Raw genomic sequence first — 18246 nt, forward strand, 5'->3', positions numbered from 1 at the left:
CATAAATGACCTCCCCGACAAAATTGCCTCTGAGATGGGTATGTATGCTGATGATACCACACTCTATAGCAGGCACGACAGGAAAACAAATGAACATATATCTAAAGTAATGGCAGAAACACTAGAGGATGACCTCCAATCAGTAGTGGAATGGGGACAAAAATGGATGGTAACGTTCAATGCCACCAAGACAAAACTGGTTTCATTCAATAATTACAAGAAACCTTCTCTACCACCTATAGCAATGGCCAACGACTCTTTATCTGAGAGTAATTCTCTCAAGCTCATTGGCCTAACGTTCACAGGAAACATGAGTTGGAACAATTACATCGAGAGCATTGCCAGGGCCGCTGCAAGGAAGGTGGGCTCTCTCTACCGTGCTAGAAAACTTCTAACACCCGAAAGTATCCTGTACCTCTATAAGGCCACTATTCGCCCAGGTATGGAGTATTGCTGTCATATTTGGGCTGGTGCATCGGCTACTAGTCTATCGTTCCTTGACAGGGTTCAAAAGAGAGTCGCAAATCTGATAGGCCCTAAACTGGCATCTAAACTTCAGCCTCTGTCCCATCGTCGAAACGTTGCATCCCTCTGCCTGTTCTACAAGTATTATAATGGTGAATGCTCTGAAGAACTGCAAGCACTTGTGCCCCCACGACGTGAACACCCCCGACAGACCCGACAAGCTGCAAAATCCCACCCCCACACTGTAGAGATCCCTAGATGTAAAAGATCTTTCTACTCCAGTAGTTTCTTCCCCAGAACAGCTAGACTTTGGAATTCCATTCCAGGTCACTGCTTCCCCAACTGTACTGACATGCATAAGTTCAAGTGCAACGTGAACCAACATCTCGCTGCCCTAATCCCTACATAGTACCTCAGTAGATGTTTCCCCTGATAGTATCCCCCTACACCAAAGTCGCAATGTGCCTTGTTTGGGGTGAAAATGTAATAAGAAAAAAAAAGGATATTTTATAATAAACAAAAAGTGTTTCAGGAGATCTGTAGATGGTCGATATATATGTTCATCAACTCGTTAATAAAAATAATTAGTGAAAAATGTTGTTTTTCTCACACAAACATAAAAATTGAAAGGGTGCCAATAATTTTTGCTATAGCTGTATATGCACATATACATGTATATTCACATACATATATGTATATCTGCATATATACATGTATATATATAATGTACACATATTCATCGAAAAACAAGCATATATATACTAAATATCGGACGCCCAGCTACTATATATATATATATATATATATATATATATATATATATATATATATATAACTACTTCATTTACTCACATAAAATTAATATACGAAAGTATAAAGTTATGCGTTAACTTTAAGTATTTACTTCAAAACCGCGCAATATGTAAGTAGAGCTAGTTAATAAGTTATAAAATATATATGGCGATTAAGCTACACTGAATATTCTGCGTTTCATCCACTCTAGGACTCTTCAGGCTTATGCGCGAATTTTGTGGTTGTCAAAAAAAAACAAAAACAATTAGATTTAAAACAGGTTAAGAAACTAGATATCCAGGCTTAATAAAGCACACACAAAGAAACAGGTCAACCAGAGGTTAAATAGGCCTTTGTCCGGTAAATGCATGTTTATTGGCTGATTGGAAGGGCGCGGTGGATACTAGAAAGCTGATTGGCTAACTAAAATCTTAATAGAAGGTGCATATATAAAAACGACAGACCACCACAAAATTCGCGCATAAGCCTGAAGAGTCCTAGAGTGGATGAAACGCGGAATATTCAGTGTACCTTAATCGCCATATACATTTTATAACTTACTATATATATATATATATATATATATATATATATATATATATATATATATATATATGTATCCACATACAGTATTGTTTGCTGTATCACGGCTCATCAGACTAGCATCTTGCCCTAGCCAGTGATTGAACCTACAACCATCACGTTGATAGTCGGCAGTTTTATTCTCTGGCTCATGGTTCGGTGATCGCAAATAGCTTCATCAAATGTCCATTTAAATAGAAACTCGCCCACCGCTAATTATAGTGCTCGAGCTGCTTGTATATTTACAAACAGCGAGCCTCATATTAATGCACATTTAGCAGTGGATAAGGTACATTTACAACAGTGCTATAACCAATTAAAATATATAGTCATCCACATACAGTACTGTTTCGCTGTATCACAGCTCATCTGTGCGGCTAGACCAGCATCTTGCTCTAGCCAGGTATCGAACCTACAACGATCGTGTTGATAGTTGGCAGTTCTAACCTTCAGCTTATGTAGTCGGTTTTTCAAATGATCTCATCAAATGTCCAGTTAAGTACACACTCACCGCTTTTTGTAGTGCTTGAGCTGCTTCATTATTTACAATATAATTTATTATAACTAAGTAACATCTTGTGTTTCAGGATTTACTTCGACAAAGTTCAATATGTAAATAGTGCTAGATAGATAGCTTTTAAAATATATGACAATTAACTATACAGAATTTCATGGAGTTCCTTCTCGTGAGGATTCGTCAGGCTATTGCATGAAATCGATGTCATATATAATATATATAAATTTATGAATACACACACACATACACACACATATATATATGCATGCAGATTCATACACATATACATCTCGTACATATGTAAATATATACATGTTTAAATATACATACAGAGATACACGTGTATATTTATATATAAATATATGCACACATATATACACGGATGACCATACGCGTGTGCACACACTCACGCACATCATATCTTTTTCGTTCTCTCTCTCTCTCTCTCTATATATATATATATATATATATACATATATATATGTACTATTTTATAAAAAGAAACTTTGTGTGTTCGTGTGTCTTTGTGCGTGTGTGTTCTGGTATATGTTTTGCACAGAAATTCATTCGTTAAGTATCTAAACTCAAAAAAGTTTGATCCTAAAAATTTCTTTCTTATAGATAAAAAAATAAAGGGGAATCATTTAGGTTACACCGACCAAGGGATGATAATTCTTAGCAAATCAACCGATATTCATTCTCAGCAAATCTTTTTCTTCTTCAAAAAAGAAAAAAAACAAAAAAAAAACAAAACAAAAAAAGAAGGAAATATTAACATCTAAAGATATAGCTCAGTAGTAGAGTATTCGGCTACATATCTACTAGTCTCCTGTTCAAGCCTGGGTGTACTTCAGCCTTTTATTTTATTTATTATTATTAATGAGTTCAATTTACGATAAAAGACACACCATTTAAAATCGCCGCAAATCATTTTTCATTTGCATATTGTCAAACTAAACATTAATCAGAAGTTACTTTTTCAGGGCATTCAATTTACAAATCCGAGTATCAACTGATGTGACCTTGTGAGCAAACACAGACGAAATTTGATGAACGGCAGTACCACTATTATTATTATTATTTTTTTTTTATTGTTTAGCAAATTAGTCTACCGGACCAATTATATCTTGTACTGTGTAAATATTCAAGGGAGGATTGATTCTATAATAATACATACACAATCTGGATAAAAAATATCATGTTTAAACGTATTGTTCGACTGGGCAACGTCGAGCGTCCAGATACTATATATATATATATATATATATATATATATATATATATATATATATATAGCATACTATATATATATATATATATATATATATATATAGTCATCCACATACAGTACTGTTTGCTGTATTACAGCTCATCAGTGCGCCCACCGCTTTTTATAGTGCTTTAGCTGTTTCTTTATTTACAATATAATTTTTTATAACTACATAACATTTTATGTTTCAGTGCTAGCCTTTAAAATATATGACAATTATGCTACATATAATTTCCTGGAGTTGCTTCTCGTGAGGATTCATCAGGCTATTGCCAGAAATCAATGTTATTTGGTGCTTTTACATATTTCTTTGATACTGATTTTGTTAATCAGACACTTTGTTATTCCGCCATCCATTTATCGTAGCCAATGCGCGCATTTATCAGGAAGAAATTCATTTCTTTCGTTGTTCGTTTTAGCAAGAATGGGATTCTCCTTTTGGATTGGGAAATGCACTAGTTTAATCGGGATGTTTTTCACTTACATTTTATTTTATACCAGTTTATTTATTTGTATATTTATTGATTATTATGATTATAATTTTTATTTTTGCTATTGTTGTCATATTCATATTTTTATGCTTTGTTATCCTAAGGTAAAATTTAGTTTGTGTATGCATACGTTTGTAATTTCACTGCTACAGTTAAATAAATTTGGGAATTATTTAAAATTTAGTTTGTGTATGCATACGTTTGTAATTTCACTGCTACAGTTAAATAAATTTGGGAGTTATTTAAAATTTAGTTTGTGTATGCATACGTTTGTAATTTCACTGCTACAGTTAAATAAATTTGGGAATTATTTAAAATTTAGTTTGTGTATGCATACGTTTGTAATTTCACTGCTACAGTTAAATAAATTTGGGAGTTATTTAAAATTTAGTTTGTGTATGCATACGTTTGTAATTTCACTGCTACAGTTAAATAAATTTGGGAGTTATTTAAAATTTAGTTTGTGTATGCATACGTTTGTAATTTCACTGCTACAGTTAAATAAATTTGGGAATTATTTAAAATTTAGTTTGTGTATGCATACGTTTGTAATTTCACTGCTACAGTTAAATAAATTTGGGAATTATTTAAAATTTAGTTTGTGTATGCATACGTTTGTAATTTCACTGCTACAGTTAAATAAATTTGGGAATTATTTAAAATTTAGTTTGTGTATGCATACGTTTGTAATTTCACTGCTACAGTTAAATAAATTTGGGAATTATTTAAAATTTAGTTTGTGTATGCATACGTTTGTAATTTCACTGCTACAGTTAAATAAATTTGGGAATTATTTAAAATTTAGTTTGTGTATGCATACGTTTGTAATTTCACTGCTACAGTTAAATAAATTTGGGGATTATTTAAAATTTAGTTTGTGTATGCATACGTTTGTAATTTCATTGCTAAAGTTTAATAAATTTGGGAATTATTTAAAATTTAGTTTGCGTATGCATACGTTTGTAATTTCACTGCTAAAGTTTAAAAAAATTGGGAATTATTTACAATTTAGATCAGCGAGCTTTTCATTGAAATAGTCTACACGGGTCATTTGACTTTCTCTATGTACTAGCGTGCCCTACTATTCTCAACATGACTATCGTTGAGCATTCATTTTCTTTGAGCTTCCAGTAATAATCCGCTAATGCTGTTTTTTATCGGCAGTTTTCGCTTTTGAATGCACTTCTGGGGTCGTAACATTTGCTTTTAAAATCTAGGGTGGTCATTCCTACGAAATGTGTTTTGTTAGCGTTGTTTTCCATGGTAAATATTATGTCCTGATTAAAAATGCTTTTATTTAGAGATTTTTTTGTAGCGGACAAAGTGCATGAGTTCTACAGTAACACTATCCGCTCAAAATAAATGCTTAAAACAGAACTTTTCTTCCAGTACATAGAGCGCCTAACTTCCCATATAGTCACCAATCTGGTACTGGCCGGGATAAACGTTGCTTAACTTCAGTGATATATATATATATATATATATATATATATATATTGTTAATTATTGGGGTTCATGGTACTCAAGAAGGCAGAATTTAAGTTTAAAAAATTCTGTCAAGCAAGGCAGACAGTTACAGCGAGTGAACAATAAAAGAGAAACCTGATTAATGACATCTATTGGCCTCTGACGTAAACGTGTTCAAATATTTGAACTCTCTCGAAAAGCAAATCTCAATAACTATAAGTAATGAGAACAGAATTTATGAACTGAATCGCGATTTAGAAGGTATGCGGACAATAAAAGCAAATGAGGTTGAACAGAAAACTCAGACGACCCGATAGATAGATAGATAGATAGATGGATAGATAGATAGATAGAGAGAGAGAGAGAGAGAAAGAGAGAGAGAGAGAGAGACGTGTGTCTACATTCTGTTTGTCGCTCTGTCTTTCCATCTCTTCTCTCCCCCACTATGCGCTTTACGTAAAGACGGCTGCTTTAATAACCAAATTATTTGAGTTATCTGGTAGAAGCAATAGTAAATAACGGACACGTTTTGATGTCAATTTATATCAGATTCCAAAATAAGGAATCCACATAGAAATATCTAAGTTTACAGCACTTTCCAAGAGTATTTATTCTCAGTTATACAAAACCAATAGGAAGACAATTTATTTTATATAAGTTAATATATTATAAAGACTTGCGTACATATATTACACTATACATAATGGGATTATGTTTTTGTATATAAAAATGACACCCTTAACTCATCTCTAAGATACGTTTACGTAATTAACTTAAACGTCAACATCTCTGGTTGTTTTATAAACAAAACAGCAAGAAAATTTGAGATCCACTTCAATTACTTCTGTATATGTTTTAACGATGCGTTGTATTTTTTAAGTAAGACGTTTTCATGAATATAGTACAATTATTAATATCATATCATGGCTAATAACAATGAATGATGGTGGCCGTTGCATGTATTAAATAGATTAAACCTTTTGCTGATCTAAATCTTAGTAATCATTATTGATATCTTTTGACTTCCTCAGGTGATTGTTCGTATTCGTATTGTATTGTTTTATTGTCTCAACATATTGGCGTCTCAAAGCTGAACAACGCAATAATGTCTGTTTTATTAATCAGGCCAGCAAAAATACGTTTTCCCTGGTTTTATTATTTCAGAGTTTATCAGTGCACGGAGATTGTCGGCTTCTTTCTGTTTAATGATGTGCTTGTGGTCACTCGACGCACATCTCGGCACCGGCCATTCAGTCTGGCCATCGATTACACATACACTTTTGTATGCAGTATACAACTTCAAAGCATAAGAGTAAAGAATATTGCGAATTCGAGATGTAAGTATAAAAAGGACGATCAAAGTAAATACTTCTTTTGTTCCTAAAGGAAATATATATATATATATATATATATATATATATATATATATATATATATATATATATACAGTGGATGTGTCTGTGTGTGTGTGTCTGTGTACATTTCCCTACAAATAACTCTGTCAATTTTAAGTCTACAGACTTGAAATTTGATATACAGGGTACTGAGATTTGGGAACATCGATGTGATCTGTTTGTGCCCAGATATTTGGCGATTAAGGGGTCAAAGTTCAACAATTTGACCTTTGAGGACTCTACCAAACTCCTCCGACAATTTTGGGTATACGCACTTAAAATTTTAGATATAGGTTCCTTGGACATGGATCTAACTTAATAACTTTATTTGAGCCCAAAACAATAAATTTTAAGGGGTCATAATAGGGGTCAAAGTTAAAAAAATTGACCTCTGCGGTCTCTTCCAAATTACTCAGACAATTTCTGGTCTAAATATTTGAAAGTTTACATAAAGGGTATTCAGAGATAGGGCAAGCTTTTTTATCAGTTTGGGTCGAAAATGTTTAGTTACCATATATAAATGTATGTATGTATGTCTGTTTGCATGTCTGCCTTAAACTTTCAATAGAGGCGATGGAATTTACCAAGATCAGTATCCTTTTTAAGTGTGACCTTTCATACGACAAATATCGAAAAATTGGCTAAAAACATTAATATCTTCCCCTTCAACTAGGGACTTTTCTACAGGGAGGGTGTCACTTTTTTCGCCGATATTTTTGAAAGTTATCCTCTCCTTTAGATTGTCTAGCCTTAATTTAAAAAAAATGTCGCTTCCGGTTTGGCGGTGGTCGTAACAGCATAAATGTTATGTTTTACCCCGTTCTTTTCCTCCTTTGCGGTACGAGATCGAGCCTGCCTTTCTACTACCACTTTTTTTTTTGCTCAACATACACATCCAAACACCCGAGCAACGCCGGGCTGAAATGCTAGTATATATATATGAAATGCTATATATATATATATATATATAAATATATATACTTTTTATTTATTTTATCTTGCATAAGCATTTATATGTCGCTACTCATTCATAAACAGGTTTCGGTCATCCAGTAGACAGTAACTAAATACCTCTTCAGGGGATGTGCTTATATAACAATAGAGCCCATAATGAAAATTGGAAAATGTTCAGAGTATTTGCTGATCAGGAGAACGATTACATTATATTTAAAAAAATATTTTTTACTTTTATTCTTTTTTCTTTCCTTTTCTTTTTCACTTATTTAAATCCGTTAATTTATTTTATTTTTTAAGAAAATAATAGAAATTCTGAAATAAGAGCCGCCACTAGGACTGCCAGCAACTGACAGGGGTTACATAATCTTCGTGAGGATTTATGCCGAATCCGTTAAATCTAGATAGGCAATGCATATGTCATGTTCTCACAAATATGGAAGAATAACAAATAGGTTTCTGAACAGATGGAAGACCACTTAGACCATTATGAATGGATTAGAAGTAATCTCTGCATTATCTGGTAAAACTAATCTTTTCTACAAAAGACTTGACATCACATTCCACCCTTGGCGATCAGGGTCGTTTATTCTCTGTGTGACTCCTTATGAGTGAAAACACCATAAACTATATGCATATAGGTATCTGAGATGTTTCGAAACTTATCAAAAGTAAATGGCAACAAGGTAACTTTCCCTTAAACTTTATAGTCATAGTAATTAAGAAGCTATTACAGGAGTTAGTTGTTACGATATTCATAAAAGAAAAGTTTCCCATCGGATTAGAAAACCTTATCAATTTGTCTAGTATTTGGAAATACTGGTGATTGGTCTTCTGCATCTCAGTACAGAATACTCAGTCTGTTGAGCAACATGGATAAGTTGTTTGAATCTGCGATAAACGAAGAAGCTTTCTGCTACTTCAGTGGAAACGATTTACACAATGATTAACAGTATGAATCTCAGCTGCAATATCAACAGCTGATGTGCTAACTGCAGCATCGCAGAGAACCGAGGAATATCTCTATATTTCGATATATGGTGAAGTTTGCTTCCAAAACTTTCTCGTTACGGAATAATCTAACTTGCTTTCTCAATCATTAAATCATTTCTCACTGATATGTTTCTATGTGTTTGCTTCAAGGATCTAATCTTGGCTTGACACACTTCTTCAGATTCACATTATTCGTTGCTGACACATGGAAGCAATTTGTAGAACAATAATGATAAAGATCTTTCTGATTCTCTTCTACAACGGAGAAGTGGATAGTTACATCGAATGCATCTAAAACCAAGCTTTTCTATTTTAACTAAATGCGCTCTAAGCCTTTATTTGCCTCAATGGAAATAGATGGAGCTACCCTTGAAGAAGTCTCCTTGTTTGATAAGCTTCTACTACTAACATGCATCACAAATCTGAAATGAAAAACTTACATCATATCTGCTGCTAAAAGTATCACACTTTTGATGTAATTTTTTACTTGCATAACAGCCAGATATGATCTAAGATAAAACACTAAAGTAATACCGTTTAATGCACCCTCTTCTTTTCTAGGAAGAATACAAAGTCGAATTCCAAATTTAGTGGGGATGTTGTATTTTTATCTTCAACCTCCTGCTCACAAAGAGACGTTTCTATTCTTAATCTACTCCATCGTTATTTTTAGAGTAGGTGCTTGACTGAGCACCAACTCTGGTTTCCCAGTCAAGTATTCACAACAAAAAAAAACAGATCTTAAAATTGCTATAATTTTTCTTTGTACCTAAAACTAAAACTAAACGGAATAGACCAGGATTAGATAGTCCTTCCAAGAACTGTCCGCCTGTGGAACAAAATACGACGGCTTTGCTTCCAAGTTGATTATTTTCAAGGTACATGTTAACAAATTCTTTTTGAGTCGTTCCATTAAATAATCAATTTCAGCTTAGATCATGATCTGAAATCCTGAAGGCGATTCTTGTATCATTCACATGACGCAAACCATTAACTATTACGTGGCCTATAGACATTAGTAACTAATTAAAAAATAATAATAGTATATATGAAACAACTACTGATATAGTTCTATGATTTCATGCGAATATTTTAGCAATATATCTAAGTAAATAGCGAGTGCAATGTTTAAAAACTTAAGAAATTGAAATCCGGGAATTAATTGTTAATTAAGTATAAAATGAATGATTTCTACCCCTCTTTACAACCTTGACATAAAACTTAATGAAACTAAATATAACCCATATCCTCAGCCTTGCGCATAGCAGCTGTGTTCCTAAATTCGTAAAGATTGATAAATACAAGAGTGATTATTTTACATGCATGTATATAAACATAGAAACACACCTAATATTGTATAAATACTAGAAATATACGCTTCTTCCTAGCACGGTTGAATTATTAACGCAAACATAAAAAGTTTTAAGCACTTTTTGTCGTTTCTTGAAAATTAAAATCAAAATAAAATGATGTTAAACTTTATGCTTAGAATCCTTAATCAAAACCTATTGGCTTATTTTGATTCTTGTAAAATCTAAAATTTTAGGCTGAGTCTTAAAATGTTTCATAAAGAAACATAAACTTGTTTAATTGATTTTAATGATTATGTATAAAATTCAATGCGAATTCGAAATATTTAAATTTGCAAATTTGAGGTTGTGCTCATATTATCCATTGTTTATTTTGCATAAAACTAAATTAAACTAAATATCTGGTTTTGTCTATAAATAATTTATTAAAATGTAATTATTTTAAATTTATTCTGTCCCAACTATATATGTATACTAGCCTATTAAAAATATCGGTGAATAAAGCGACCCCTCCCGGTAGAAAAGTGCCCAGTTGAGAGTGAAGGAATTAACGTATTTGCCCAATTGTTCGATATTTTTCGTCCGAATGGTCGCGCTTCAAACCGATACTAATTTTGTGAAAATCCGTCGCCTTTCTCGAAAGTTATAGACATACATACATACATTTAAACAGACAGGTGAAATTTATATTATAGAAGATTACCCAGTTAGAATATAATCTAAGTATTTGATAGATTTTAATTTTGAAATATTTCTTACCAGTGAATTACTGACGTATACGAGGAGAAAAATTAAAAATATGTTCCAAGAAACGGTCTCTACCAAAGTCCTTTGTCAATTTTTGGTCTATGGACATGAAATCTCATATATAGAGGATTTGGACATGTGGAGTATATTCGATTTTTAATAAAGTAGCATTGCCGTATTTCTGTTGTGTTTAAAGAATGACAACACATTGATTGATTGCATGATGGGGATCCATTGCGGGGCACCGGGAAGAAACTTCACATGCCACTAGCAGCGACTTAGTCTACAATATTGGATTGAAGACGTTAAAGGAAGAAGCTTATCTGAAAAGGAGTCTCCTCACCGGGGGTTGGGGAAAAATCTCAGAATGGAGACGTATAAGAATCAATACAAGCAAAGATCGTCTATAACTCCTCTGCTATGCCGACTACCTGCGAGGTGTTTATATATATATATATATATATATATATATATATATATATATATATATATATTGATTCTGTATAAACAAAGACGTTACAAGACATACCAAGACGCTGTATATATATATATATATATATATATATATATATATATATATATATATATATATATATATATATAGCGTCATGTATATATATATAGCGTCTTGGTCTATCTTGTAACGTCTTTGTTTATACAGAATCCCTCTTCCCAAGAATAGCTGAAGAACTTCCAAAGAAACAACAGCAGACAGGTATGTCGTCAAATGTATATGTTTGTTTAAATATATTGAAACGCCAACATCAAACACTTAGACAACACTTCTATTTACAAATTGTCCACTACCAAATAACAGACAATCAGTTAGGCCACGTATATATTCTGTATACACACATTCATTAGAAGAACATTTTATACACACCCATCCCTGTCATATAGATTCCCCCACAACGTAAGAATTGTAGTCTAAACTGCACTGTAGAGAACCTACTGTTGATTTGTACAAATTATGTTGTATTTATAATGACTTGCATTAAAGTTTAAAATGCAAAAGTGAAGTATGATGCTTCAACTATGCTCTAAACAGAAACATTCATTTCGAATGCGTCGCTGTCATGTCAATACCGTTGATTCTATATGCCGCGCTTTTCCGCTGTCTGGTAATAAACTTGTGATGTTAGGCTGTATAAACGTGTACACTTTGTCCAAAATCGCCTGATCCTTCCTTCATCGGCTTTTGATTATCGATTATCGCTACTCATCGAATACATTCCGATACAAAACCTATCCAGGAACACTGCCAGATAGTTAAAGTATATCTGTAAAATCTCGTATAAATCGGCCCAGTTGTTGCGTAGTCTATAGGGAACGGACTCACACACCCAGGCAATGTTTCCTTAATATAATGATCGAGATTTATTAATACAGATATTATACATTATATATGGCCAGACATGTTTCTGTGGCAACTTTTTAAATAAGCAATGTTACCAAGCCAGATTATTTTTCTATGAAACAAGATTTTAAGTAGTCTTTTCATTTCAATAAAATCACAATAGAGAAAAAAGAAAGAAAGAAAAAAATAATAAAATATAGAAAATATATTCATGAGATAAATTGGTATGAGACAGGATGCTTAAAATCTCGCAGGCAAGTATCCTTGTACTGAAATAAAAAAAAAGATATTTCTTTTTATTAATTTATCACAAGATGTTTGTCTTCGTCTGTCGTATAGATTTATGGATATTCAGAGTAAATCAAACTGGATTTGTTTTACCGCTTCCCCCCCACTCCATTAAATAACCCACTTGTTGCTATGATCGAATTTGAATGTGTACAAGAAGTTATCGTATATTAGGTTGACAAAAAAGTTCTTGCGGAATTAAAAATTTTTATTTCAAATTACTTATTTTCAAATAAGTTTTCCTTATAATACAATTACTTTATATATAACTAGAATGTCGCCCGACAGTGATCGGTCGTAAAATACGCGTAAATACGATATTTTGATTAATGTAGATTTCATATTGATTATTATATACTTCTGGACCCAATATATAGTAATGGTCTAAAAGGGTTTAAAAAATATCTCGTACGCCACCACCACTGAAAATCGAAATTAAATTGTTTAACTTACGATTTACTTTTTCCTCTGTAGCAAATGCCTGAGCTATGAAGACATATTTGCTGCAAGACTAAAAATTAAAACATGTACCAATAGCTACTACGTTACGCATGCATATTCGTAATGCCGTCGTTCGACCTTCACCTGGCAAATTCCATTTCTTCAATTATTACACTTTTGCATCGATTTTCCCTGGCTAAAACACAAATATAAAGTTTTGTATGGATTCAATACCCTATATATTAAGTCCCATGTCTGTAGACCAAAAGCTGATAGAGGAGTTTAGCAGGCAAATTTTTTAAACAAAAATATGTACGCATACATAAATATATATAGAAAGATATTTTTGTTTACTATAACATTTTTACGCAAATATTGCGCAAGTATAAATGATGTAGAATATCTACATGAATATAATTACACGTAATAGTTAACTAAAGATCATCATCCCATAAGATAACCGGAAAAACTAAGAGGGAATTAATTAAAATGAATGTTTAAAAGAATATGCAAATTATCTAGACCTTTTTCAAATGAATGCACTTGCACAACCTATATATAACAACGTTGTATTTTCTTTTTAAATAAATAGATAAAAGATTATTTCATATGAATGTCAATACACAAAAATACCTAAATTTATAGAAGTATTGATTTTAAAGAGCGTTATTCGCTCTATATAATCGTTTAAATTACACTAATTTTAAAACAATTATGACTTCTTTCCAGAACGTTGAATACAGGATGGAAAAATGTACATTCGCACAATTTTCTTATTTAAATTCAAGCAATACAGATAAGCTGCTGAAGCAGCTGGCGATATCAACGAAGTGTTTGTTCCAGTAACCGCTACTGAAGGCACAGGACACTGTTGGTATCAGATATGTTGCGGCAGTGACGAGAATCTTTAAAATGATGAGCTTAGTGGTCGGTCAACGGATGTTGACAAAGGTCAATTAAGAACTCTTGTCGTAGCCAATCCACGCACAACTGTTCGTAAACTTGCTTCGGAATTAGACGTAACGTATGCGGCGACTTCAACCCATTTGAAAGAGATTGGAAAGACTAAAAACTTGATAAATGAGTGCCTCACGATTTGAACGACAACAAAATGAAACGACCTTATTCAGTGTCATCTTCCCTTCTTTTACGCAACAAGAACGACCCGCTTCTCAACCGGGCTGTGACTGTGTGTTTTTTCAACAACCACCACTGCTCAGTGGTTAGACGCCGGCGAAGCTTCAAGACACTTCCCGAAGCCAGAGTTGAACCAACAGAACGTCATGCCGACTGGTGGCCTGCGACCGGTCTTAGCCATTACACTTTTTTGAATGCAAACGAAACCATTAAAGTACTGTCAACAAATGGATGAAATGCACCAAAAACTCCGATAAAATCACCCAGCATTATTCAACAGAAAAGGCCCAATTCTCTTTCACGACAATGCTCGACCACACGTTGCTAAAATAACCCTGGAGAAGTTGAACGAATTTAGCTACGAAACTCTGCCTCATCCACCATACTTTTTGGACCTCTCACCTTCCGACTACTACTTTTTAAAGCATCTCGACAATTTTCTGTGTAAGAAATGTTTCCCAAACTTCAGCGATACAAAAATGCCTTTAGCAACTTCATCGCCACCTGAACGCAAGATTTTTACTATACTGGTATAAATACACTTGTTTTGCATTGGCAAGAGTGTGTTGATTTTGATAGTAGTTAATTCTATCAATAAATATATGTTTGCGCCGAGATTTGTTTGTCTGAATGCAAACGTTAGAAACCACAAGAACTTTCTTGTCAACCTGATATATGTTCGTAAAAATTCTACGTTAAAAGAAATAGAGACATATGCATTTACTCATTTTCAAAATATTAATCTTCTATTGGTAACACATTACGTACAATTGTTTCATTTTCCACCCTCGTGTGCATTCATTCAACGCGGAGATGAAACAATTATACGCAATGTGTTACTAATAAAGACCAACATTTTAAAAACGAGTCTATTTCTTTTAACCTGGTATCTTGAAGAAAAAATATTTATAGCTCTAGTATCGCAATATTGACCTATCTAATAGATATTTATTTATATAGCATTATTATCATAACTTGTTGCATTACATAAATATACAGAGTGTTCTAAAAGTCTTGCCCACATTTCAAGTCCTCATATCTGCCTAACTATAAATGGTAGTAAGATGCAAGTAGTGCCATTTTAAAGCTAAATGCATTAAGATTTTTGTAAGTTTGCTATTGATGTTTTTTAATTTCTTTGTAGATCCAATATTTTAAGAGTTCTCGAGATATCCAATGTCAAAATGCGCCCAACACCTTTGGCATATTCTTTCTAAACCCTGTGTATCGCTTTATTACAAGTCAATATGTTTTTAATTTTGAAATTGCTATGAAATGCAGTGAAGTAAAATTTGGTACACTGAAAGAGACAAAACAAAGTGTCTTATATCCCTGATTTTTGTGGAATTTTAACAAACATTTTTAAAGTTATGCTAATTTTTCTATTTTACTTTCGAAAGGAAGCAGGTACTTACGAGGGAGACCACGAGATGGTTTCCAGGTTCCCAACATGCAAAATGGAGTACTATTTTTGGAATGAACTAGGTTCAAACATTTAACACCAAGATCTTCAGTTCGTGCCGTTAATCACTTGACCATTGTCACCTCCGAATGTAATCGAATGATAGATATTCATGACTCTTAAGTTCAACTGCTAGTTATAGCAAGATCCGCTTTTTCATTTGATCATTTTCACTTGTGACTATTTATACTGCTTGTTATGTAATATATCATCCATTGCCAGGATGTTTTTAAAATCGGTAAATATCAATAAATATGAGAACCACTGTGTACACAGTGATTGTTAGTATAACGAATACATAGTCACTCTTATAACGAAAATATTTGCAAGTTTATTTTCTGCATTCATAATTTTGAAGGTCAATTCAAATTTCATGACGTTTTTAATGATTTCAAATCAACATAAAAATAATTCATTTCGTTACATTATTTTCTAAATGACGAAATATTACACCAAAATTCGAGAATTCATCGTAGTAGTTCATATAAATTAGCCGTTTTCATCTTTTACTAAAAATTAAAAAAACCTCTGATGTATTTACGATCGTGTTGAAGACATAAAACTGATGAATAGAATGTTTATCTTAAGCCAAGATATTATTGTCAATGCTAGCTCTTAAACAAACATTATTCAACAATGTGATCAAATGATAAATCTATCTACCCAATAAAAACATTCTATCCTAAAGACAAAATCGGGACACACTGATTATCTTCCGTGATCGAGACGACAATAAATTTGCAACTGTTGTCATGAAACATGTTTTTTATTCAGTCACTTTCTAAACTGTCTATGGGAAACAGAATCGAGTAATCAACCACGTTCCATGCAACAAATCTCTCAATAACATTAGTCTACAATGAACTGTAATACAGCAGAAAAGATCAATGTTTTAGTTTAGCTCCTACTGAGGAAAGAATCATTACATTCGGTATCCCATGGATCCTTCACGAAAACTTCAATTCTAAGAGGCAGTTAAATGTTTATACGAGTGTCGTTCAAAAGTAAGGCGTGATGAATGTTAATAGATTCAAGTTTTCTGTATGGAGCAATTTAATGACGATCACCGTTTCTGACGCACATCCATGACAGGGTTTGCGTTCTTAAATTCTCACACTGTCAATATATGCAAAAAATATGATGTAGTGGCTATCTTATTTTCCCACTCAGTATTACGGTAGGGGGTTCGATAATTATAGTCGCATTTAAAAATTAAGGTTACGCTATCGAACTGTTTCTGCACTTTTCGCGAGGGAATACGTTACGAGTTCTTCCAGATCATTTTGAAATAGTTTTAAAATATTTATTTTTGTATTTGCAGATGTGAACAATGCCTTTAAGCTCGTCTCACCTTCAAACACGTTTTATTGCTGCACGGATTCTTATACTGAAAAAATACAGTGGCTCAGCCTTCTCCAGCGAAGCATTCGAGCAGTTGCAGTTTCAGAACTATAAGTTTGTGGATTTACTGGAAACTGATGCTTACGTGAGAATTGCATATTTAATGATGATAAACATTTAATAAATATAAATTCATTCAACCAGAAAATCATTGTTGCAAAATATCCTTTGTATGAAACTAGTATATCTATTGTTTTCCCATAAAATGTAATAAAATAGAATCGTAAAGTGGAAATAAAACAAAAATCCAGTAACGTTAGATTTCTAATATGGCCTGTGAATTAACAAAGGGAAACAACTCTATTTGTATTAGTAAAAGTCTGAAGAGAAATGAAGTAAATGAGCAGCATTTGACAACCCATAATCTATGTTCTTTTTAGGCATTATATTGTTAATTAGTTCTGGTTATTGTTTTTCCCCTAAACAACGACACCGTAGCGAAACTTGCCCGAGAAGTCGGCCGAAAGTGATCGAGGGAAAGGTCGATGATAAGAGAGAGACAAATAATGTATGCACACAAATCTTTGTGAAACTGGCATTGATTCTGATTAATCCGTATCAAGTGGAGACATAAATTCATCCCCTCGAACATCAACGTACATTGCGATTAACTTATAAAAAATAATTTTATGTTATTTACCTTAGTCTTTTTAGGCCACAGCGTCACATGGCTAATAAAAATACATTCAAATTATATAAAGAATGTGAGAGGACTGAGCTTAACACTTTTGTGTAATAAAAGTAATTATTTCTCTTCACAGGTTTATTTGTGTTGTTTGGTTATCGGCTATGTCTATATAGCTATAAAAGTGAGAATGTGTCTGTGTGAGGAAACTTCTCTACCTATATACTGCAACAATTTTTTTATCTACATACTGATATTTGGTATATGGAGTATTCAGGCATATGGAAACATTTTAATTGGTTTTCATCCGGTAAAAAGAGCTACTAAGGGGTAAAATTGAAAAAATTGCTGCCTGGAGTTAATTGAAATATTTTCTGTTTGACAACTGTTTCACAAATGCGCATAGGTGAAAGGTTCTTATGACAGATTCCTTATGTTAAGTATAAGTAGGCTTAAAAACACTTTTAAAAGATCGCTTCAAGATGGCCAAATGGTTATCGTCCTTGACTCACTGTCTTTAGGTTTTAGTTTCGATCTAAGCTCGAGTATTTTT

The 18246-nt window shown here is 32.9% G+C and overlaps 1 protein-coding gene across 6 annotated transcripts in view; it reads left to right on the forward strand.

Annotated features, from left to right (window-relative positions):
• Nucleotides 1-17832, forward strand: part of LOC145277037 (epithelial cell-transforming sequence 2 oncogene-like) — a 629231-nt gene extending 611399 nt beyond the window's left edge. For 3 of the 6 annotated variants that reach the window (XM_080128670.1, XM_080128668.1, XM_080128669.1), the window contains exons 24-25: nucleotides 6749-6921; nucleotides 16989-17832. In XM_080128670.1, the coding sequence (XP_079984796.1) occupies nucleotides 6749-6921; nucleotides 16989-17122 (307 nt within the window). In that variant the 3' untranslated portion in view covers nucleotides 17123-17832. Of the gene's footprint in view, nucleotides 1-6748; nucleotides 6922-16988 lie in introns of those variants that run through there. The other 3 variants (XR_013868093.1, XR_013868092.1, XM_080128671.1) reach the window with 3 other exon arrangements.
• The last annotated feature ends 414 nt before the right edge of the window (nucleotides 17833-18246 follow it).

This window comes from Euprymna scolopes, chromosome 5 (genome assembly GCF_053919585.1).
Source record: "Euprymna scolopes isolate OS-2025 chromosome 5, ASM5391958v1, whole genome shotgun sequence".
In the NCBI taxonomy this organism is placed as follows: domain Eukaryota; kingdom Metazoa; phylum Mollusca; class Cephalopoda; order Sepiida; family Sepiolidae; genus Euprymna; species Euprymna scolopes.